Here is a 26,238-nt window from a genome sequence, read left to right on the forward strand (position 1 = left end):
TTGTGTAAAACTCTAGTTTTATGGTGTGTCTGCGTTCCTAAATGAAGAAGAAAACCTTGTTCCTACTTTTCCGGTGTCCTGCTGCACGAACATGGCACCACACATCAATAAATTATGAAAGGGCTGAGGTTTTGCGCTGTGACTGCTGTTTGAGCTCCTGCTGTCTTGGAGAGGAGTCACACGTCACTGGTTTGTTCTCTACTTAAATAAACGTCACTATCAAAGCTTATGAATTTGTCACGATGCCCCAAAGGCAAGGAAATGTTCCTTTTAGCAAACAACACACAATATCCATGCACACACAGACAAGGAATTAACAAGAAGAATGTGACTAGATTGCTTATTGGGAAGGGAAATATATTTTATCTTTGGGCCTTGGTGATCTAATCATGTATCATGATTCCTTCAATTGTTATTTGTGTGCATTCAAATCACAGCTACTTTTCCATGAGGCTCCTGGCTGGATAAAAATGAAGCACAGGGAGACTGAATCACAAGACATGTATTGAATTTAATTGAATATACTTTATTGTCCTATTTCTGGGAAATTTGTCTTGGACTTACATAACATGTCAACACACAGAGTTGTAAGCAACACATACATATATTAAATACCTTATGAGTATACCAATCTAAATCTCAGATTTGTAATTCTCTATTGAATAATTGATTTACACCTCAAAATCCTAAATCGTCTCCCTGAGGGTAGCATGACGGTTAGACAGTTAAACCATTTCTGCTCATATGTTAAATATATAGTATGTTTTGACTAAAAATAAATAAATAAATAAACTAATCAACTGTACTACAATGCAAGCTAATGCGATTGACATCAAAATAATGAATCCTTAACTTTGAAATATCTATGATAAAATGTATTGGCCTACATTAAAAATAATACTTTATATGAAAATATTTTTTTTTCACTATGTTCTTTTCGAGATGATGTAGGTTATATGGGCAATTCTACACAATTGCCCATATAACCTATTTGACCAGGATGTCCAGGTATGACTAAAAATGTCTTTTTGACTTTCATTTATATTTTGATTTTATACATGAATATATATTATGTATGTTGTCCTTTAAATTTTTTCTCCAAATACACCATAGACCTCAGAGGGTTAAATTTCTCATGTAAAACGTCAGCAACACATTTTTTTCTCCCATACAACTTATGTGTAGGTTGTTTCAAAATCTTCTGGTTTACCCTAAATATTTATAACATTCACACAAAAAAAGCAAAGCAAAGCCTCTTCCAGTCTAGAATGAAGACTGTTGTTTTGAGGAGACCAACGTAAAAAAGAAAAAAAAAAAGAAAAAGATGTGTACATAAACACCCACATATTTACATGAATATATCATATTTTGTACCTTATGCTTGTGAAGTTGGTGATACTCAGCCCTACTCAGATCATTGTCATGTTACTCTGCAGCTTGTTTTTATCGGTCACCAGAATCCTTTATAAAGTCATGCGTGAATAGTGTTTCATTGAAGCTGCTCTCTGTGTAGCGCATTTGTTCTGTGTTTAGGAATGCTCTTTAAGGGTCCCTGGAGAAGCCTGTTGGACGAAAACAACTGCAAAAGGCACTCAAAAGCCCTCAGCCCTCAAACTCAACTGATATAAAACTCTCAGTGATGTTGCCATGGTTACTACTCCTCTCATGTCTAATTTTGATATTTTTCCCATCTTGCTCCCTTTATTTCTTTATTTATTAACTTCGCCTTTCTCTCACTTGTTACTGTAAATGCTGTCTGGAAAGTTTGTTTGCTTTTTTGTTTGAAGATGTCTTATTTTTCTCGAGTACGTAGAGTGTAAAAAACATTCTCGGTGTGAATGTTTTATTTCTGTAATATGACTTTCCAAGTGAAAATGATATTCAAAGCTAAAAAAAAAAATGTGACAGGATTTGATTTTATCCATTGGGAATTGAGGGTTTGTGCAAAGTGTGCACTGAAGTAGAGTCAGCCCTTGAACCAGCCTAAACTGGTTTGCTGGTCTTTGTTGGTCTCCCAGCCTGGGAAGGCTGGTCTGTTAGATGGTTTTGGAGGAGTTTGGGGTCAGATTGTTAGGCTGGGAGAACATCAGAGAAGCAGCTTTGATGGGCTTGGAGACCAGTTTAAACCATCTAAGAATGGAAACATAACTTGTTATTTTGAGAACTTGGACATGTTTTCCTGTACAGACAGCTCAAGTAGGATAGCTATTCCCCACGGTCATGGGGTAAATTTCCAGGGAATGCAGGAACTGATTCTAATATATATATATTTTAGTGTCCCCACTTCCTTCCATGACTTCCTTCAAAGCCAAAATGTTCCAGAACTGGCTATTGACATCTTATGCCAATGATGTCATTTGGACACTGTGTAATTGGATTTTTTATTTTTATTTTTTTTTTAAGTTTGAGTCATGTCCCATCTGATTACTTGGATAGGGTGGGGTTCATGACCACCTCTTGGTTTGGCCACTTGGTCCAACACTTGGCCCAATGCAATGCACGTCTATTTGGGTTAGGCCTGTCACAATTACGATGATCTTTGTCAGAAGAATTCACAGTATCAATATAATTGCCAATAGCACTAAATATGAGTGTAGAGAGAGAGTTTGCATCCATGCAATAAAACATAAAAAAGAGAGAAAAGCAAGCATGATACATACTCTAAAAACTTTTTTGTGTTTTTTGTGTTTTGTGTACAAATGTTTCACCAAAAAAAACAATTTTTTTGGTGAAACATTTTTATAATTAAAAATATTGATTTAATTTAAAAGCACTGAAATAAATTGCATATACTTTATGAACTGAGTAAATGTAAGTTAAAAAAGTAGCTCTGAGTAACTTCATTTGGTGCATTAACAAATAAAATTGAGTAGAAATAACTTGGGAACAACATTTTAAAATTGTTTTTATTTATGAGTAATATTAACTTTTTAATTTCCTTTAAACCTTTGCGAAAAAAAAAAAAAAAAATTCCATACTGTACAACCACCGATACATGACATTAGCCTTTATTGTTGATGAGTACAGCAATACAGTTTTAAGATAAACAATATTGCCATAACTCGTGTAACAAACATTTTAGAAGTAAAAATGTAACATTTAAACATTCAAGTAATTCAATCAACCGGTCTGTTATCCAATATCCACCGGATCAGTGCTGGTTCTCGTGCCGGAGATGGACTCGCGCTCTGCGGAGTTTCCACCGTCCTGAGTTTCACTCAGAGCCGAAAGATGCTGCGACGCGGCTCCAAAACCTGCAAATAAACTAACAGTACACAGTTCTGAGAACATTTTATCATCCGAATTAGTTATATTCATTATCTTTAGGAATATAGTCTTGTTATAGACGTTACAATAACGCGAAAAGACAGTCGTGACACTCGTTTAACTTAGGTGAGTCACATATGTATATTCTTTTGCTTTAAATAAAATGATTTAAACCACTGTAGTTATTCTATAGATAAAATAAAACATACACAAACCTGAATTTCACAGAGGAAATACACCAATTATGCGACTCCAAGAAGAGAAAAAATGTTCTTTAGGAGACAAGAGATAATTCAAACAGCCTGCGCTCACTCAACCGTTGAGTATTCGTCACATCAGAGGGTGGGTGAGGGGCGCAATGTTTTAATCGAGTAAACTTACTCAGTTTATTATGCGTTAAATATAAATAATATTGATTTGAATGTAATGTTTGTGGTTCTTGATACAGATCAGTTTAATTATCCATCCTCGAAATATTTTTATGGAAATTTCACAAATAGATTTAGTATATGAAGAGTTCAGATGCAAAAGCCTCTAAGTGCCATTTGACATTTTCTTCTAAAATGATCATTTTTATCAAGCTTATATAAAAAGTAATTTCAGTAATTTCACTTAAATGACAATGAAGATTACCTATGAATTGCCATTTAAGTGAAATTACTGAACTTAAATATACAAGCTTGATAAAAAGGATCATTCTAGAAGAAAATTTCAAATGACACTTAGAGGCTTTTGCATCTGAACTCTTCATATTGTAAATAAATAATTGGTTAGTCAAATACTAAATTATTTTAGTGAAATAAATAAATAAATAAATAAATATAACAGAGAATTTTAGACAAAATTAACTGTTGGATTTTTACTTAATTATTTTTCTATGTTCAACTCAAAAAACGCAAAAGTCTGCTACACAGTGAAGGTTGTACGCAAGCGTGCGGACTTGGTGTTGTGTTGCAGTGCTTTACATTGCCACCTAGCCACCTGGAGTGCATACTACATCGAATTTCACGCACTTTGGCGTCACCAAATGCACGCGGATTTCCCACCCATAACACTCTTTTAAACGCAGAATAAAAAGTGATAACGCAACGCCATTTTTGCGTTTTTCTCTTCAGATCATTTCCGTGTTAACATAGCCTTAGTGTCACTGTTAACGTTTATCAACTGCCATCCGTAAGAGAGATCACAGGAAGCTTATCGCGCCGATAACTTCCTGGCGTGTTGCAGGCCATTGATCGGTTATCAGCCAGTATCAATCAATTCAGCACGATGTGGATATTCATATCAGAAAATGCCACATGGTGCTGCTAGATAATGCATCACCCACATGCCATTTTCAGCCGTTTTTGTATGATGCATCATAATAATTCCGTTGAAGTGGTGTCTTTTTCTCTCCTGTCATTTAGGCGGCAATTGGTGACCTTCAAGGCTTAACACGTACCCGGTCTTTCCCACCGTTGTAATTGCCTCAATATCTCCTTTGTCCCTGGAAAATTAAACCCTGTTCTTTCTGCTTTTGCTGCTTATTAGCCCCCTGCAGTGTGGATGAATAAATCAATGACCAAAGCAAGACAGGTCTAATGGGGAGTGTAAGCATGTCAATGAAAGAGAGGTTCGATGTTAGCCAGCCCCTGACCACGGGACGCTCTGCGAGAGGCCTTGAGGGATCTGAGTAAGATTGCCACGCCGCTGCATCCACTTCACAGAAAACGTAATTTAATCTTCCACCATACGGTCCACATGACCTTGTTGACGAGAGAGAGGGCTGAGCTTCTCTCCTATGGGGTCTTCATCAGAGAGCGCATGTACTTGGGATCCGGGGTGGACATCGAAGGCTAATCCTAAAATACATGGATTTCTTTAAGTATCTAGTGCAGTTTAGAAGTATTAATAGACAATTGTGTAATAATTATTGAATTGAGTTTTTTTGAATGTTACCTTTCATGTTGTGTGTAATATAGCTGTTTGTGAATGTAAAAGGTCTAAAGACCAATACAGTTATTGTCTCCCAAAAGAAAGAATCGCTTCTTAAAGGAGTAGTTCACAAAAAAAACAAAAACATACATTTGCTGATAATTTACTCACCCCGTGTCATCCAAGAGGATTTTTTCTCCATTTAATGGACTTCAATGGGAACCAAACGGTCAAGATCCAAAAGAAAAAAATAACAAAGTTTAAATTTTATAAGTTTTAAATTTTATAAGTTTTATAATTTGCTCTGTTCTGTGATGCACGTTTGCGATTCTCCTATTCAAACTCGTTCATCAAGATTCATTCATTTTGATTAACGAGTTCGAACAGGAGAATCACAAATGTGCATATCAAAACAGAGCAAGGCGACCATTTGAGCTTATAAAACTTACACTTTGTTATTATTATTATTTTTTTCTTTTTTTTAATGAGCGATCATTTCGCTTGATAAGACCCTTCTTCATCGTCTGAAATTGTTTAAACAGTTTGCAGTTGAAACTGTCTTTTGAACCTTGAACCGTTTGGTTCCCATTATATGGAGAAAAATCCTGGAATGTGTTCATCAAAAACCTGAATTTCTTTTCGCCTGAAGAAAGAATGACATGGATATCTTGGATGACATGGGGGTGAGTAAATTATCAGCAAAAGTTTTAAAAGTGCACTACTCCTCTAACTGCCGAATCTAGTCGCCAGTCTCATTTTCTGTAACATACCGATTTAAAAATGCAACAAATGTGTATTGTCCAACCTATGGTCTTTATTGGCTGCCTGCGAACAAATTTTGAAATTGATGGCATCACGTTTGAGAAACTATGGCATCGCTGTCGGAGTAATTAGCTGATGAAGTGGATTTACTTATTGTAGAGTTAACAAAAGTTATCACGAGCATTGTAATGTTTATCATAAGCATTGTAAAGCAGATGTCATAACAAATGCCGTCCGGGAAATTATTTACGAGCAGTTTATTCATACCTATGCAAGATCGCTGTGAAAATACAGACCAGAAGTCAAAAGACAACGTGCGCAGAGCTGAAAAGGGGCGGGGCTACATAAGGTCTATACACTTCCAAAGGATGAGTCAGGTTAATATTACCACAGCATAAACTTTAGTTGAATTTGGTGTGGATGATTCGGTCCATCAGTGAAAGCATGAAATGGGTTTGGATATGTGTCCATTACGTTTTATCCTTTTTTATATTATGTATAAAATGGGTATGTTTGGGATTAGGGTTACAGGATCTTACATTTATCTATAAAATGGTAAAAAGGGAAATTATACAGATATCTTTATGATATAGAATATACGTAAATAGTTAACGTTTTGTAGCTTTAAAAACGTAATAATGTTACGTAGCTTTAAAAACGTAATAATGTTACGTTTAAATGTTGCAGATACGTCTGTATTATACGTTTCAGCACAAAGTACGTTTTCTATCTTTGCAAAAACGTAAAATACCTACGTATTAACAATGAGGTTTGTTGTTAAGTGTAATTTTCCTGTAATTTTGTAAGTGGAAATTTGTAGTTAAGTGTAATAAGTCTCCGTGTGTTCACATCGTGTAGCTTTATACTCATCTTATAGTAGCAAATGATGATGAACATGATGGATGATATTTGTAAAAAGAATGTGTATCTACAGTATATTTTTTGTTACAGTCTCAATAAAATTGCTTAATTTCATTGGTAATGAGATGACGCTGACTTTGGTAATGTGCTAAAGACTAAAGAAAAACACAAAATAACAGTTTTATAACCCTAAAAACCCAGAGCTATCTACTACTGGAGTTGTGGGGCATCATGGCCAGAGAGAAAGTATTTCTCATTCCTAATCCCATCCCCGAGCGCGGTGTACACAGCAACTGATGAATCAGAAACCGAAACCAGGGTCAGGTCTCTCACTAGGTGTCCTGGTTATTGAAGCAGAACATTCAGTTTTTCTCCACAGTGTCTCAAAGCTGAGGGCTTTTACGCTTAGGGCGGCTGAAATGGGTCAGGGTTTTACTAGGCCATCAGATCGACAATGACCCTAACACTTTAGGTGAAGGCAGCCCTCTAGTTCTGATTACTGAGGGAATAAGTTCTGGGAAAGACTTGCTTGACTCTGTGGGTTGTTGGTTAATAATGTGAACATGTTGGGGGGTCAATATGTGGTATGGCATTCTGTGAACTGGAAGGTTGATTCACAAAACTTAATACTAATTTGCAAGGCATTTAGTCTCACAGAGCCACACTTATGATTATTGGCATAAACTCTGGTCTGCACTGTAGCTCATTCTGCCCACAGGGGCTGTTTAACTGATTTCTACAATATATATATTTTTAATGTAATATTTAGTGGTGGGTAAATCTGAAACTGACTGAACAAAAACTTGGAAGCTCAAAATGGTGCAGCTCTCTGTTAAAATTCGAATGACATACACTAAAGATATTTGTTGAAAATGTTTAGATTTATTCAGAATTCAGACAAGCTGTAAGTTATAACTTGGAGATACGTTCCTGTTGCTGAAAAAGTAAAGGATGGCAGTAGAAGCGTCAAGGCTATTGGTTCAATTCCCGGAGAATGCATAAACTGAAAATTGAAAATCCCAATGAATTGAAAAAAACAAACTATATCGGCTATATATGTAAATATATGCTAAGTGCTTGAATATCATGATTGTGAATTATAAATTGGCCTGCAAATGAGAATAGGAGTGAGAATACTGTGTTCCAGTGTATTTCCCATTGAGGGACTGCAGAATAGTTGGTTGTTAATTGTTAATTGTGAATTCAATTGCAGTCCCTATTGATAATTCAATATATTAGTACTGTATGTTAAATGTGAAATCTTCACATTTAGGACTTTCGAGTCCAGTTGAAGAACTCTAGAACACCCGATCAATGCTGTTATTTAAAGAGAAATGTAGTCATTTAGTACTTAATATAACCAATCAAGTCATGTTGCCGAAGAAAAAAAAAATTCACACTCCCCAACATCCCCCATTCCCTGATGGGAAATCACCAAACATCTGGTATGTCCTCTTCACCTCTTCAAAGTCCACTATACTCAAGTACATATTTTGTCCTTCAAACCTCATATGGAGTCTTGGTTATACTCTTGGATATTATATCCAAAGGAAGCATATGTGCCCTTAACCTGGCCTTGCTATTTTCTTGCATGTTCAGCCTGCTCTCCTGCCTCTGAAAGGTCATTATACCGTTACATTAGCTTGCTTTAGGAGCCATTAGAGGACCTTTGATATCCCCCGAACAACCAGGGGACCCCAAGGTTGCCTGAGAATCCTTGTATCCATCAATCAAATACTTAGATTGATCTTCAGCATGTACACTGAAGATGGATCTACAAATGTCAAGGTGCTGCTTCCATCTGTTATGAAACATGGCTTGTTCAGCCAAAAAAATAATATGTAATTGTTTGTGAGGGTGTATGATTTTGCACCCTGGGGATATGGTCTCAAGGTGCTGGTCTACCTGACCTGAACACAAAACTACAAAGCTTTGATTTTGTGCCAAGAGCAGCTTTTGAAGTCATTTAACAATGTTCAAGCCAACCACAAGTATGAGTAATTTCACAAAATGAGTAATTGACTAAAAATATTTAGCAAGCCATTCTGGACTTTTCATGTTCTTCTTTATCGTCACACTGCATTTGTTAGGATTCTGTTTTTTTAAATGTGAAGAGGTCTTCACAGCAAATTAAAATGTACAAAAATAATGTGTGTTTTTTAAACAGTTTTCTCGTAATTATGTCATTGGTTGGATATACTGATAGCCCCACCCCCAAAGCCACGCCATTGGCTCATTCAGCCTTGCTATGTCAGGCTGGTCGAGCAGATCAAACAAAAGAAGGCACATTGTTGGAAGCACCACAGCATTTACTTTTCTTGCTAAGCAAGCTGCAAAATTGCATGCTTACAGTAGTCTCTTTATATTAAAGCCCTACGGAAATCAAAATGAGAGTTTTGTGCCTTTAGTCCATGTCTATTAGCTTTGAGGCCATCTGTATGCGAGTGTTCTCCTAAATGTTGTCTTTTAACAAATATAAAATTCAGTTTTAGCAGATGTGTGAAAAAGCCTTTGACTTCAGGGAAAATGGAACAAAATAATGTTGACTCAAAATAATGATAATTTTTTTTTTTTTTTAAATCCTTTGAATGAAAATGCCCCACCCCTTGCATCCGTCTATCAAGTAACAATTAACAAATCATGATTCATGGCTGTGATGTAACTAAAGTCCATTGGCTTTTTAAACAGTACAGGCATTTAAATATGTCGCACCCAAAGTTTGTGTTTTTAAGCAGAGATACAAAATGATATACTTGTCTGAAATAGATATATAGATCCCCATGTCTGCACTGTCTTTCATTACTGTTTCAGTTTCATCTCAGAACCTATTATTTCCAGACATGCACCTTACACTGTGTTTGCCTGACCTTGTATGTCTTTCCCACCTTCTTTCAAGCTCCTGTTCTCAGAGGCGGTTTAGTATTTGATTTCTTTGTGATATTGAGGGATGCTCTTCTGTTTTTTACTGACAGCTGCTCACTGGTGTACTCAATGAACACATATTATTCAAAAAGTAAGTATACAAGTAATCGTCTACATGAAAAATGTATCAAGGTGGGATAGTCATCACAGGAATAAAGTACACATATAATATAATAATATATGTTTGATAAATAGTGGCCGTGTTCATATTGGCCTTAATGATCTTTGACAGTTCTCATTCATGTTTGTCAGTGACCTGTGTGATAAGTTTAAACAAAAAGCTGCCTTAAAATGGACTGTGAATTTTATTAGTGCACTGTAAAAAATATTGATGGTTTAACTTAAAAAAGTAAGTAACCTAGTTGCCTTAAAAATTTAAGTTCATTGAACTGGAGAAGGTGAGTTAATACAATGAAGGAGATTAATTTAACCATCAGAAACTCTAAATTATATATTATCTGAATTAAATAAATTATTTAAGTTGATTTGACAAAAGAAAAAAAAATTGTGATTACTACACTGTAAAAAATATTGTTGGTTTAACTTAAAAAAGTAAGTAACCTGGGTTGCCTTAAAATTTTAAGTTGATTTAACTGTAAAAAGTGAGTTAATACAATAAAGGAGAATAATTTAACCATCAGAAACAAAATAATAATAAGTTATCTCAACTAAATAAATTATTATAAAGTTGATTTGACAAAAGAAAATATGTTGTGATAACAAATCTTGAAAATATTTTTTACAGTGCACACATGATGCTGTACATATGTGTTTGTATGTGTAGCCTACATTATTTATATATTGTGTAACGCAGAGCCATCGCTAGTGGGGTGAAAGGTGGACTTCCCAGGGGGGTCCACAAAATTCAGTTATACTATAGGCCCCTGTTGTATGAATAATTCTAATATTTATATTAGTTGTATGCCTGAGATTTAAATGACAAGCACAAAAACATGATATTTGGTTAAAAAAAAAAAAAAAAAAAAAAATCCAAATGTCTGCTCTTACCTCCCTAAAAATGGTTTAGTCCGATCTAAAGTATTTATTAATTATTCAGTCAGTGATGATCATCAGAAGGACCCAATAAAATTGTTGAACAGAACCAATCAGAGTTGAGGCGGCAGAGCCTGAAGTGGTGAACTTGGTGGAAGAGCGAGATACTGACTGACTGAAAAATGTTGGGGAAAAGAAAGCCTAGATCAGGGAACCAGAAACACCATGAAAAGAAGGTGAGCCAGGAGAGTTGTTGTATCCCCGTCGATCAAAATGTACTTAAAGATGGGTTCGGGTTGTATTGTTATTTCGCTGGGAATAAGAAAACCGTCTACACAGCCTGTCGAGGACTGTCACTTTTCATTATCAGTGCGCACCACAATCGACCAAATGATTACGTGGTGAAAGCTCCTGTCTTTTTACACTATTGTAAATAGATTTTAAAAATTTGACACGACGAGTCACGACGCATTGCATTATGCACCTGACTTGCCAGCTGATGATGTATTTATTAGGCCTACATTAAGAAGGTAAAAACGATATAAATACTGTTTGTTTTCTCACACAAACTGCTCGTTTCGTGTCTTAGGCCATCTTACATTTGCGAATCATTAAATCATGTTTAATTTGGACTTCTCTCTGCATGCTCTTTGATGTGGACCTCATAGACCTCCATTATATGACTGACAGATAAGAACGGTTTGACCTAAAAATTTCAAAATTGAAAATACTGCGAAAACAAAGACACCTACAGTACATATTGGATGCCCTTGAGGTAAGCTAAAACATAAAAAAAAAAATCAAAGTGAACTATCCCTTTAATGTTTAGTTTGATTTATGAATTATAGACTGATGGAAAAAAAAAAAAAAAAAAACCCAACATTATTTTGCTTTATTTTGTAAAAATTGGTTTTATTTTAACTTTTAAAATAAAGGTTTTACAACAATATCCCCATCTTTTGTTATATGTGGGCCTCCATGCTCATTTGTAGTACAATGTATGATATTGGTGGGGGCCCACATCAATATTTTTATTCAGGGGGCCCCGAATCCTCTAGCTACGGCCCTGGTTTATTGTACATTTATGCATTTAACCTACATTAATACTCCAGGGCCTCTTGAATTGTTCTCACATTTCTCAGCACTAAAGCTGGCGTTGGAAGGTGCAACACTAATGTGCTAACACAGCTCTGTTGTGAAATATCCCCTCAAGTTTTGCCTAAATGAATCATATCCACCAATATCAATTAGGCCTAAGTGTCATTTTTCCATCTCTGGTTCTCTTGGATTTTTTTAAAGGTGCTGTTGGCACTGAATGAATGAACAGTGTTAGTTTATGTTCAACAAACACATGAATTTTGATCTGACAGTTTTGACTCCAATCAGAAATGTTATCCAATCCAGGACCACACATGAAAGTAAAGCGAATCGGATTTGAAAGGATTTGTTCGCATGATTCAGGGAGGGGGACATAATCAGATTAGTGTCATATGTACAAACATTCAGATATGGTCTGTCTGCTCCCTGAAGTTTAAAATAGCCAAAGAATAATCTCACAAAATAATTCCATAACTAAATAAGCAAACGCATGATCAGATAAGCATTTTCCAAAAATATGAGACACGAGAGAAGCGATAAGCACATGTGAAATGAAGTGCGACTCGTTTCTTTGTGCCAACTCATCTATTTATTTATTTATTGGTAGAATAATTTGTTTTTGCCATTTTGTTCTTGTAAACCCTTTATTTCAGCCATCTCATAATAAGCTTGAGTCAGGAAGCTCTTGTCATATGAAAGATGTATCCACTTTAAACTCTCGTGTTTTCATCTGCCTTGTCTAAAGGCCCCTCTCCAGAGCCAATTCGTAGCTCCATCTAACTCGCTTCACTGCTGGTGACTGATTCCAGCACACCTCATACACTGAGATAATGTGCTTTTGAGATGCATCGGAATATTCATAACGTCCCAACAGATGCTTGACTAGACAAATGCTTTTTATCTTTATATATTAAACTTTTGATGCTCTGTCAGAGGTAAACTCGAAATAAGCTTGAAAAGTAGCGTCCTCAGCAAAAATGGTAAAAGTTCTGGTATGCGTCAAAGACATGATAAAGAAAAGGAAAAAATGCTCTCATTTAAAAAGAAAAAATCTCTTTTAAAACACATATACCAAGTTCTTAGAAAAATATTCTTGGCATTGATGTTCGTTTCATAAGGTTCAATGTTTTTATGAACGTATAAGTTATGAAGTATAAATTACTTGATGTAATGTTTCCATCAAGTTGTAGCGGGGGAAAACACAGGGATACATGTTTAAATATTTTAATCATTACTTACAAGCAATTACATCATTACCACTTGACACAACCTGAATGAGATCTGCTGATCCTGAAACCAGTGAGATTGCTTGATCATCATTTAAATAGGTTCAGCATTTGCTGTAGACCAGTCCTGCATTGCTCTTTCACAGTTCCTCTGATACAGTCCACCTCCCCCAGCTCCACCTTGCTAGATGCTATGGGATTTATGTACATAATTATATACATTCATAACCAACCCGATCTCACGACCAAATCTTACGAATTCGACGAATGATTAAAAAGTGGCTAATTTGTAATTCATACGACCTCATTCGTACGGATTAGTACGATTTTGCTAAATCGTACATATTTTACAAATTGGCCAATTCGTATGAATTCGTACGAATGACATACCCCTTACCCCGCCCTTAAACCTACCCATTATGTGGGTTTAGACAAATCGTACGAGTGAGGTCGTACGAATTAGTACGAATCAGACACTTTTTAATCATTCGTCGAATTCTTACGAATTGGTCGTGAGATTGCGTAGTCATAACATACAGCAGTATGGATTAGCTGGAAGAGACTTATTTTGACAAATATTGTCATATATATTGTCAAAGAAATAAATATTAAGTCAGACTAGGTTTTTGTTATGGTGCATTTAAAGGAGTAGTTCACTTTTGAAAAAAAAAAAAAAAAACTTCAGTGGGAACCAAACGGTTCTTTCAGTGCAAAATGCAAACTGTTCAAAGGGCTTTAAATGATTCCAGACGATGAATAACGGTCGTTTCAAGCAAAACAATCACTCATTTAATAAATGAATAACAAAGTTTAGGTTTTATAAGCTCAAATGGCCGCCATGCTCTGTTGTGTGATGGACGTTTGTGACTCTCCTGTTCGAACTCATTCATCAAAATGAACAAATCTTTTTTCCCAATGAACAAATGAACCAAATCATGTCATTTGGTTCATTCAACGAACGAAATGAACGAATTGACTCGGAAAAGACTACTCCTTAAATGAGGCTTTTTTGTCTTCATTTTGATATCAGGACCTTTGTATCACCTTGACATTTTTGACTTCATACTCAACACAATTATCAAAATGAATTTTAACTCAATAATTAAAGACAGATTTATCACAGAAGAAGTGTCTTCAAGTCATTTTATGTGTGAATTTCAATTTTTATGTATTTTGAATCAATAGATTATCAAACAGACAAAAAAAAAAAAAAAAAAAAAAAACTAGTGTCGTGTGCCACATCCTGTTGAACAAAAACTCAAAGACATGTAAATGTCACAGTGGGAAACTAGTGATGCGTGTGTGTGCGCGCATGCAAATGAAAGTGTGGGAGATTAGTTGAGAGGTTAAACTCTCCACAGAAGAGTCATCAGTCTTTTCTGTACATCCGTCAGGAATTTCAGACATCGGAGGAAAGTGTGCGTGTCCATTTTGTGTCTTTTTGAATAGGATTGCGACCTTCACAGAGAGAACACGCAGCCCTGAAATGATTTACAAGTCTGCTCTGAGTGGGAAGGAGGAGAGGAAGGATGAGACAGAATGACAAAAAGGCAGAAAGGAGGGAGAAAGTAAGAGATTTCCAGTAATGTGACCCACTAACCACATGTAATTAAGACAAAGGGACATGTGCCAGAGGGGTGGGCCGACTCAATGAGAAGTGAGCAATGGCTCAGGAGAGGCCGAATTACGGCTCGCAAACGCAGCCGAGGATAAAGGGAGGCGTGAGGAGCTCTGGCAGGCAGGAATCAAGACCGAAGGGGCTGATTTATAGGAAAACTTTCCGCTTCATTAATGCTGTCAGAAAGCTTAAATGGCCCGATATGTGACAAGACCGTTCCTCTTCATCTCGCTCTGTTTCTCCGGTCTTGTTTTTTTTCTGTTGTCATTCCATTTGTTTGTGACACTCTGCAGTGTCTCCGCAGAGCAGATTAAAGAGGATTAGTGATGTAAATCTGTTAATGAATCTAATATTCAAATAACATTGTGTTGCCCTTCTTGCATTCTCTCTTTCAGAACTCTAGCTCTTTCTCTTTTGTTTTACCAACACATGCTGTTTCACACTAAGCAAATAGTATTTAGGGCTGTGATGACTAATTGATAATTATCGATGATGGAAATAATCAACTTTACTTTGTGCACTGAGAATCCTCATCAGTTATCAGCGCACTTCCTTAAAATAAAGTAATGAATATATACAGTAATTGCATAGTATACGTCTAAATATTTGCAAGTGTGGCTATGTTTATTTCACTAAATCCACCCACCATTGCTGAGAGATTTTCTTTTTAGCACAAACAGCACGTTTCTTCTGTGTACACTGTGTAAATAAACATTCATTGCTATATTTGCACTTATTGTAAAAAGATGCCTTTGAGCAATTCCAGCGTTATGGATGTGACACTTGAACTCATAATGACAGGTGAAATGTCTCAGGAAAAAAAAAAAAACTTCTTACAATTTTTAATTTGGAAATGCATATTCTCAGAGCACCCAATCTGGGGAATTGACAGGCAAAATATGTTTTTCTAATATATATTTAAGCATCCCCAAAAAAGGAAAGTATGCATGCGGTATGGATGTGATGGGAAATGACAGTGTTTTTGGTATACTGTTCGATTTCCTTTAAAGTCTGTGAACTTTTAAATGCAATTTATAAATATTGCTATCCACAAGATGAAGGGGTCTTAGCTGAACATAAAAATATCAATGTTTGAAATATACATATTTTTTATGAAGTGTACTATGAGGAAAACCATCGTTATGGATGTGACAAAAACCCTGTGACGCTTTTATTTCTATTTTCTGTAAATGGTGCAAACAGAATTTAACACTAATACAGTCATTGTATACAAGTTTTAAAATGTAAATAGCCACCACCTTACTTAAAGGAGTAGTTCACTTAAAAAAAAAAAAAAAAAAAAACTTTTGCTGATAATTTATTCACCCCCATGTCATCCAAGACATTCCAGGATTTTTCTCCAATATAATGGACTTCAATGGGAACCAAACGGTTCAAGGTCCAAAAGACAGTTTCACTTCAAACTGTTCAAAGGGCTTTAAACGATTCCAGACGATGAATGAGGGTCTTATCAAGTGAAACGATTGCTCATTAAAAAAGCGCAAAGTTTAAGTTTTATAAGCTCAAATGGTCGCCTTGCTCTGTTCTGTGATGTGCGTTCGTGACTCTCCTGTTCGAACTCGTTCATCAAAATGAACAAATCTTTTTTCGTGTCATTTGGTTCATTCAACGAACGAAATGAACGAGTTGATTCTGGAAAGGATTCATTCATTTTGATGAACGAGTTCAGAGGAGAGTCACGAATGCTCATCACAAAACAGAGCAAGGTGACCATTTGAGCTTATAAAATTATTATTATTATTTTTAATGAGTGATCGTTTTGCTTGATAAGACCCTTATTCATCGTCTGGAATCGTTTAAAGACCTTTGAACAGTTTGCAGTTTGTACTGAAACTGTTTTCTGGACCTTAAACCGTTTAGTTCCCACTGAAGTCCATTATCTTGAAAAAAAAAAAAAATCCTGGAATGTTTTCATCAAAAACCTTTATTTCTTTTCGACTGAAGAAAGAAAGACATGTACCTCTTGGATGACATGGGGGTGAGTAAATTATCAGCAAAAGTTTTTTGAAAAGTGAACTACTCCTTTAAGGTCACTTTACAATATTATACAAATAAATATTACAGCAGACAGAGAAACAATATGGATAAACAGTTACAATATGGATAAACAGTAACAATATGGATAAAGAGTTAGGCTACGTTCACACTGCAGGGCTTAATGCTCAATTCCGATTTTTTGAAAAAATGCGATTTTTTTTTGCAAGGCCGTTCACATTTCCAATTAAATGCGACCTTTTGTGATCTCCTGTGTGAACGTGAAATGACCCAGAAGTGACCCGCATGCGCAGAAGAGTAATCAACGGTCCAAGACGTCACTTGTTGTTTGCAGAATAGTTCTTTTTTTTTCATATGTTGCGAGCTTTTGTTTTATTATTATTATTATTGCCACAGCCCATATACAAACACAGACAATAATTATTTTATCGACGGGCAGTTTGCACATAAATGTAAGATTTTTCCGATCCTCACCGATCTCGTCATAAAACCCGTTTAATTGAAAGTGCGTGTCCGCGGCGCTCCTTGCTTTGTCACCGCCACCGGCGGCCGCGGTGTTGCCAGATTGGGTGGTTATTTGCTACATTTTAAGGCATGTTCACATGTGTTTTAGCCAGGTTTTCGCTTAGAAGGCTCTATATCTGGCACCCTACTGTACAAAGTTATACTGACAGAGAGCGCACGTTCACATACACCAGAATGAACGTGTTCACAGTAATGTTCATCAGGCAGTAATACAGTATGTTTATTTCGGGCGAACGTGAATAATATGATACGCGAAAATATGAACGCGTTCATGCACTATCGTTCATTGAACGCGTTCAGGCACAACACTGGGGAAGAGACACGTCTGCAGTGGCCCATAACAGTGAGGAAACGCATTGGAGTTAGCGTGTATTGGCTGGCTACAGGTGCTTGCAATGACGTGCGGGTCGGATATATGTGACCTGGCCGTTCAGATTGAAGTCGCATTTCAAAAGATCGGATACATATCGGATTTAGACCACATACCCAAGTGGCCTGGGTCGCATTTGAAAAGATCGGATCTGTGTCGTTCAGACTGTCATGAAAAAATCAGATACAGGTCGCAAAAAAATCGGAATTAGGTCGTTTCAGCCTGCAGTGTGAACGTAGCCTTAGATAACACAACATGCACAACAAGAATCAGACCATAAAATCACGGGTTAGGCAAACAAGAACCAAAACATTTATTTAAGGTGGTTTTGAAATCATGTTGGGGAATAGAATTCCAAGAAGCCAAGTAATGGGCAAAAATAAACTGATGATCTGATTTAATATTACATTTGCACTTAAACTCATCACTCATCTGTACGTCTTTCTTCCCCCACAGGACAAATGACATAGGATGAACACTGCTGGTCATCTCTGTCTGTCTGTGCTGTCATCCCTTTTTGCACTGGCCTGGGCTGTGGAGCCGCTGGGTCAGGCTGCCCCCTGCTCCTCTCTGGTGGCTGGGGTTTTATACGGCTCCTTTTCGCTCAGGGACCTCTTTCCCAGACCGTCGGCTCTGGCATCTGGATGCTCCTGGACTGTGGAGAACCCTGACCCCACCAAGTACTCGCTCTATTTCCGCTTCAATCGCCATGCCGGCGCCTGTTTAGCTTTTTCCCCTCTGGTTTTGCCCCTGGACCACTACCTCTCAAACCAGACCTGTGGTCCCCCAGACCAGCCCACCTTCCCCTCGGACTCTGAAGCCGTTGAGCTCTGCATGGTCCCAGGACCCCACACCTTCCTGCAATTCGATAAGAACTTTGTGCAGTTGTGTTTGACCGCCAACCCCGACGGAGACGGCGAAGATGGGATGTCCGAGGGCCAGACCCCCTTGTCGGCGGAAACTCTGGACTTCCGGCTCGTAGAGGTTCTGCTCATCAATAATGAGAATTCGAGTCAGTTTACATGTGGAGTCCTGTGCAGATGGTTCGAGGAATGCTTGCACGTCGGCTCAGGCTGGGATGCCGAGAGCTGCAGTATCTCCCAGACGGGTTGCGTGTGTCCCAACACGGCCCCTCCGGTGTCCCTGCTGCCCACTGCACCCCACAACCACTCCTTTGACCCCAGCGCGAGCGTGTTGCAATCCCCACCCGACGACTGTTGCGTAACACAGCTGCATTCAAAGAACGGCATCGCTATAGCACCGAGAGATGTCCGGCAAGGTAAGCAAGGCTTATTTTTTTGATATTCCTGCTGCTAGCTGTTCTTTTTACCTCCTGTTTCATTAATACCAATTAAACTGCTTTACAAGCTACTTTGTTTGATTGGGTAACCATGGGCTCGGTTTGGATCACAAACAAAGTGTTTCGCTTTCAGCTTGATTTGATTTAGAGAGCTCATTTTATATTTCAATTATTAGCCTTTAATTACACAAAGGGAAAGGCACTTTAAAGCACTTGGAACTGCCTCCAATGATTATAATTGTTTGTGATAAAAATGGTAATTCCTGACTCCCCTTGGCTGCACTGTTTGGTCCTGCGGATATAAGGTGAGGACCGGGGAGGCATGTGTGCTACTTTCTCTTACACACTGTGCCCTTACTGGCTATGACTCGATAAGCTTCTATAGTGACAAGTACTTTGACAGTAGACAACATCATAGCCAGTCAGACTCGGAACAAATTGGGGTTTATTATGCAGGGGATTCTGATTCTTGAATTTGATTGAGTGAGCAGTGTTCCTTGAGTGCTGGTATTTTGTACCGCACTGGCACTTTTTAACGCATTCTCATCCTAGGTTGTCATAGTTTTACATTTTGTCTAAATCCAACGCACGTGGCACCCTTTAGCGTCAATATAACACGCATAGAGGTTTGGTTTAGTTCTGGGGTAGGGTTCGGGTTAGACCACTAGGAGGCGCCTTCTGGCCCATGTAGATCTGCATCTCATATTGACACTAAAGGGTGACATGTGCGTTGGATGTTGACAAAATTTCAAAAGCGTCAGTATATGATGCCTTGGGGTGAGACCGGGCTGGACTGTTTCATTCAATCTGCTTGTCTGTATATTGTAGTAATGGAGTTTTTGTCAGTGTCTCTTGCTGCAAGTTATAATGTTACTCCAGCAGGTGGAGAGAAATTTTTGTGTTTTAGCGAGTCATTGAATCACCATTTAAAACCACTGATCGTTTCAGGGATGAACGAGTCATTGAATCACTAAACTGAATAAAACTACTGTTGCTGAATTCTGAATCACATAGACTACCACACGATTATAAGTATTTCTGACATATGAAGATATGGCAGAAGTAATAAGAATAACATGCTAGTATGTGGTTCAAGTCTTTATGAGTGACTCTTTGAATCAATTCATTATAAAAAAGACATTCGTTCAGGAACACCACACTGGCGTGTTGATTGGAGGTTTGCGAGGGTTCATGGTTCGTTTTTGGATTATTTGTTGGAGAATGGACAAAGTAAGACATGTTGTGTCTAGAATGTAGGTTAGGCTTTATGATATTACCTTGCTTATTGGTGTCTTGTTTTAAAGCACAAATGTCCACACCAGCGTCATAGTATTACGCCAGATGGCTTAGATCTGTCACTTGTCACTTTTGCTGGTGTCGTCTTGTGTTTTTGATGTGTGACAAATTAAAGGAGTAGTTCACTTTTCAAAAAAACTTTTGCTGATAATTTACTCACCCCCATGTCATCCAAGATGTCCATGTCATTATTTCTTCAGTCGAAAAGAAATTACGGTTTTTTATGAAAACATTCCAGCATTTTTCTCCATATAATACACTTCAGTGGGAACCAAACGGTTCAAGGTTCAAAAGACAGTTTTAGTACAAACTGCAAACTGCTCAAAGGGCTTTAAACGATTCCAGACGATGTATAAGGGTCTTATCAAGCGAAATGCTTGCCTTGCTCTGTTCTGTGACGCACATTCGTGACTCTCCTGTTCGAACTCGTTCATCAAAACGAACAGATCTTTTTCCAAGTTAATTTGTTCGTTTCGTTCGTTGAATAAACCAAATGACTCGGAAAAAGATTCGTTCATTTTGATGAACAAGTTCAAACAGGAGAGTCGCAAACGTGATTCACAGAACAGAGCAGTAGAGCCTTTGAGCTTATAAACCTTAAACTGTGTTATTTATTTATTAAAAGAGCGATCGTTTCGCTTGATAAGACCCTTTGAACAGTTTACAGTTTGTACTGAAAGTGTCTTTTGGACCTTGAACCGTTTGGTTCCCAGTGAAGTGTATTATATGGAGAAAAATGCTGGAATGTTTTAATCAAAAACCTTAATTTCTTTTCGACTGAAGAAAGAATGACATGGACATCTTGGATGACATGTGGGTGAGTAAATTAACAGCAAATGTTTTTTTTTCAAAAGTGAACTACTCCTTTAAGCATCACATTTGTGGGTGACGATTGAAGTAGAGGACAGTTCATTGCAGGTAGTGTGGGCCTTGTTGATTAATTAAAATGACTAATTTTATAACATGTTTTCTGACCCATGCATGTGAGCAACGTCATTAATACACTTAATTGTCAATGTTTCATATAGACACATTCTGTGTGTGTGTGTTTGTTCCGTTTGAGAGAAATAGAGAGGGAGAATGTGTGTTGGTGCCTATAAAGAAGCTACTGGAATGGGAAAGTGAGACTGAGAGGACGTGTATGAGCGTGCATGCTTCAGTTGGGCTTTTCCTGGCTCGCTCTAGTGCCTCTCAGCTAAAGCCACACTGAGATCTCTCCTCCCTCGAGTCAGCATGCTGATTGGCTATGCCAGAGAGAAGGACACTGCCAATGTGCCTGTCACAGAGATGCAGGCTTCTCCTGTGCCCGCATTAAACAGCCTTCTCCTCAAAGCTGACATTACTGACACAAGCCAATTTCAAGCATGGAGAGTTATTCTCTGGAAAGATGACCATATTTTTAGGTGAAGATTGGATTTTATTTTTTATTTATTTTTTTTACCATAATTAGGCCACTCTGGAATAGAGGATATGTAGCTGCCCGCATGGTTATTTCAAATTATTCGAAATCATAAAAAAATAAAATAAATACAGAACATCAGAGCAGGCTGGCATATAGTATGTCTCCTAACTACTAAATAATGTAATAAAATGTACACATATAATAATTAGATCCACTAGGATTCTGCATGTTTGTTCAAAATTTTATTTTTATTTTTTTGTAAGGGGAAATATATGGAAGCTTGCTTCCGCCACAGAATAAATTGGGAGTTTATTACTCGCAATTGCGAGTTTATGTCTCCGAATTCAGAGAAAAAAGTCCGAATTGTGACTTATAATATAAACTAAAGTTTGAATTGCAAGATATTTGCACACTTTTTTTTTTTTTTTTTTTTTTATTGTGGCGGAACAAGCTTCCATAGAAATCTGCTGAAATGTGTGGAATAGAATCCGCTCTAGTGCATTTGTAAGGAAATACTTTTGAAAATATGATTAAAATAATATATGAAGAGTTCAGATGCAAAAGCCTCTAAATGCCATTTGAAATTTTCTTCTAAAATGACCATTTTTATCAAGCTTGTATATTTAAGTTCAGTAATTTCACTTAAATAACAATTAATAGGTCATATTCATTGCCATTTAAGTGAAATTACTGAACTTAAATATACAAGCTTGATAAAAATTATCATTTTAGAAGAAAATTTCAAATGGCACTTAGAGGCTTTTGCATCTGAACTCTTCATATTCTCACATGAAGTCAAGACATGACATATGTGCATCATATCGATCACCTAATAAAAACTCTTCTCATGGTAGCCAACATATTGAAATCACATGACCACTGACCTGCTAAATACTCGTTTTATGTTACCGTAGTAACCCATCTAATGTTGAAGGAGTTACTAGAGTGTACCAATTTTCTTATAGTGCATATTCACAAATATTCACATTTTCCTTTTATAAACTACCTTTTTTAAAACAACTCTTCCACCATTCCAGAATCCACTTTGTGAAAGACAAAATTGGGCCTTTACATGTTGAACTGCAATTAAATCATTTTGTCTAGATGGGAGATGAAAACCCACAACAGACAAAATTTGTTTTGGTGAATTGTCACCATCCCTTGGTGTACAAATGATTTAATTACAGGCATGCTATCCGAAGGCTTATGTGGACTAATTATTTAATTGTCTTCAGGCTTAGGTATTTCTATCTCATCTCTAGATGAGAGAAGACAATCCCTATGCTCAAAGCCCATGTGAACATGGAGCTTCTTTCTCCTGTGTGTAGGCCTAAATACCAAGTGCCACAGCTTCGAGATGGGGTTAACAAAGGCGGATAAAATCCGCACTGTTACAGCATATCATATTTTTTGTGGGGGTTGTAGCTAATAGAGGCTAATTGGTGTGGTTGTATGTGTGTGATGTTGATCTAGTTTCATGTAGACTGAAACATTAGCTTGGAGGCAGAAGCCAAATCGCCATGCTGCATTATCTAGAACGCCTGTTAATATAATCGCGCTTTGATTACATTCATTAATGTTTTTTTTTTTGTTTTTTTTAAGCCCCTGTCTGTTTCACATAAATAGTGAAAGTTGAATGTTTTCGGCTGTGTATGTTTATGAACGGCATACATATCTGTAGTGAATACCAAAACTGACTTGAATAAATTCAATTGCAGGAGTTAGTAGAAACGCACTGGCATGTGCAGAGGTGTTTGTAGGAGGAATTTAATAATGTCTGACAACTCATTAGCTCTGTCTTTTCTCAGTGGTATTAGTTTGTAGTCTTTCTATTTGTCCAGAATTTCTATTATGTGATTTTTTTTTTTTTTTTTTTTTTTTTTTTATAAACGGGGTTTAAAACGTTTTGAGCTTGTCCACTTTTGACCTATTCCAGAGGTTGTCAAACACATTAGACCAGATTGCTTTCGTAGTTTAGACACTCATGTTTAGACACTTTTGTATTTTAGACACTCACTACATTATATAATTCTCAACTATGGACACTACCTACTACATGAATGGATGAATGATACTGGTAACACTTTACAATACGTGTGTGCACTAATAAGCATTAATTCATGCTTAACTAATGTACAGATAATACTGAATTAATGTGTAACTAATGATTATTTAAGCTATTCATTAATGATTACCACATTAGGAACTAATTAAGAGCCTGTAAGGTTAATGTATTAGTTCATACATGAATTATTATTAATTCAATATGTAATTGTGGATTAATTCCATAATAACACATTTTTTTAACTAATAATATTAATTAATATGTTAATTACCAGAATGAGCCAAAGCCTTGTATTTCAACTTCCAGATAATATGACAGGTACACTAATATGCATTGATACATGATTAATTACTTCGTTGTTAGTGCAAATTCATGTGCAAATTACTAAATGACTAGTTAATAATGATGTGCCCCAACAAGTAAAGTCATAGCATAATGATACCTTTGCAAATCATTAGCTAATTATTAATTAAAGCAGACAACTGGAAGTTGAAGTGCATACCTTTGACTAATTGTGGTAATTAACACATTAATTGACACTATTAGTTAAGAAAAATATGTTATTAAGGAATTAATACTCAATGACACATTGAATTAATAGCAATTCATGTATTACTTAATCTATTAATCATATTGACTCTTTATTAGTTGCTGATGCAGTAATCATCAATTAATGGTTTAGTTCTTCATGAGTTGTACATTAACTCATGATTATCTGTGCATTAGTTAAGGATGAACTAATGCACACTAGTGCACCCGTATTGTAAAGTGTGTTACCATAATACTTTTAGAAAATAGCTAATGCTAGTTTTTATTTATTTATTTTTTTTTAGATTTGCTGTGAAAATGTAGCTTTTTTAACATGTCCTTGGGTTGGCAGAGTAACTGGTTTGTTTGGTGGTCCCTGAAGTATGTTGAAAACCCCTGCTATTTGTCATCAGAATATAGTAGACTGCTGCTGCTTTGCTGAATAACATGTAGAGAAGCCAGCTTGGGTCATTGTTTGAGTGAGTTGTGGCTTTTTGTGTTGATTTCCTGTTAGCCTGAGGGGAATATCATTTCTTTCTTTGCATTTTGACTACACTGCATTTTTTCATCTTCCCAGCTGACATTCTAACACACTGTCTGTTACATCACTAACATACGGAAAGGCTAATGAGTACAAGGTGAAATATAACAGAGGTTTTATGAAGCATGAAAGACATCATTAGAATCTATTACTATGAATTCATCTGGGTGTGTTTCTCTGAACTCTTAAAATACTTCTTTGGTAATTGTGATGTTTAACGTTTTAGACTGGAGTAAAGAGTAGTGTTAGGGCTGAAACTAACGGTTATTATACAAATAGTTGTTTGGTAGTAGGTCAATTTGGCCCTAACTAGCTCGTAGCATTGCTACATACCTAGCATAAGAATATCTATTTCAACAAATATTGTAAATTTTCCTGTTTTAAGCTGTTAACAGTGTAGCATGACTAAATTGTTACCATTGCCAAATTATAAATTAGGCATAGGCTACCACTTTTTTTCAGAACGAATCTGATGCCGATCCTTACATTTTTGGTACTAGCCGATTCTGACATATATATATGTATATAAAGGCTACATGTGTTACTGCGGAGTTTCCATCGTCATCACCGGCGGCCATCTTGTCACAGACAAGCTGATGTAAGATGAGTGGTCAGCACGAACTCAAATACTCTTATCTCGTTGAAATCTTGACGGATTTACAAACGGTTTGGTTTCTTACAAACGTTATTAACGTGGCTATAATTATCTGGATGATTATTTATTTATACACTTTTTATTCATAAGTATGCAGTGTCATAACTACATCTCTGACGTTTATAACAAAACAAACCGTTTGAAAATCGGTAGAAAATTGAGCAAGTTATGGTCATATAAATAGTACATGTACCATTAACACAATGTTACGAGTGAGCGAGCTACCTGTGACAAGATGGCCGCCAGGTGCAGACGTCGACCTCCATTGGCCAGCAGCGTGGACGACATATCTAGCCTTTATATACATATCTATGGATTCTGATACCTTTATACCAAGATATAAGCTTTTTTTTGTTGCCTTGTAAGGCTAAATGTTTAAAACATGGATATTAGTTTGGCCGTATTGCTAAGTGACTTGCAAGATAGTCTTAAAAACGAACATAAAAACATTATTGTGAAAAGATTGTGGATCATGATACTGCCTGAAAAAAATAATGGTAGTATATCTTTTCCCATATCGCCCACACCAACTTCAGCATCATAATAGAAATAGATTTAGTCCAGCAGGTTAAACGATATTGAATGTCAGTTCACAAATATCTTAGAGCAAAAAAGTTCTTCCTTCACCACCTGTGCAAAAATTAATTTTCCCATGATACTGTTATAGTTTCATATAATGGCTAGCAATTTCTCTCTTAAAGATAGTTGGTGACTTTTCGCGGCACAACTGCCATTACAAAAGGAAAGAAGATGGACTGAAGGTTATAGTCGGACTAGTTTTATTAACTTCAGTGCCCACACACTCTCATAGTTGCACACTTTCTCTCTCTCTATTTGGAATTGAGACTTTGAATCAATATTACTTTCTCCTCTCTGAAT

General features: G+C 36.7%; 1 protein-coding gene across 24 annotated transcripts in view; it reads left to right on the forward strand.

The window, feature by feature from the left end:
- The window catches only part of adgrb2 (adhesion G protein-coupled receptor B2), a 323,031-nt gene that overhangs the window by 63,519 nt on the left and 233,274 nt on the right, over positions 1-26,238 (forward strand). For all 24 annotated transcript variants that reach the window (XM_089123194.1, XM_089123186.1, XM_089123181.1 and 21 more), the window contains exon 2: positions 18,029-18,851. In XM_089123194.1, coding sequence (XP_088979320.1) covers positions 18,044-18,851 — 808 coding nt within the window. In that variant the 5' untranslated portion in view covers positions 18,029-18,043. The remainder of the gene's footprint in view (positions 1-18,028; positions 18,852-26,238) is intronic.

This window comes from Pimephales promelas, chromosome 18, assembly GCF_988280905.1.
Source record: "Pimephales promelas chromosome 18, fPimPro1.hap1.1, whole genome shotgun sequence".
Classification (NCBI taxonomy): domain Eukaryota; kingdom Metazoa; phylum Chordata; class Actinopteri; order Cypriniformes; family Leuciscidae; genus Pimephales; species Pimephales promelas.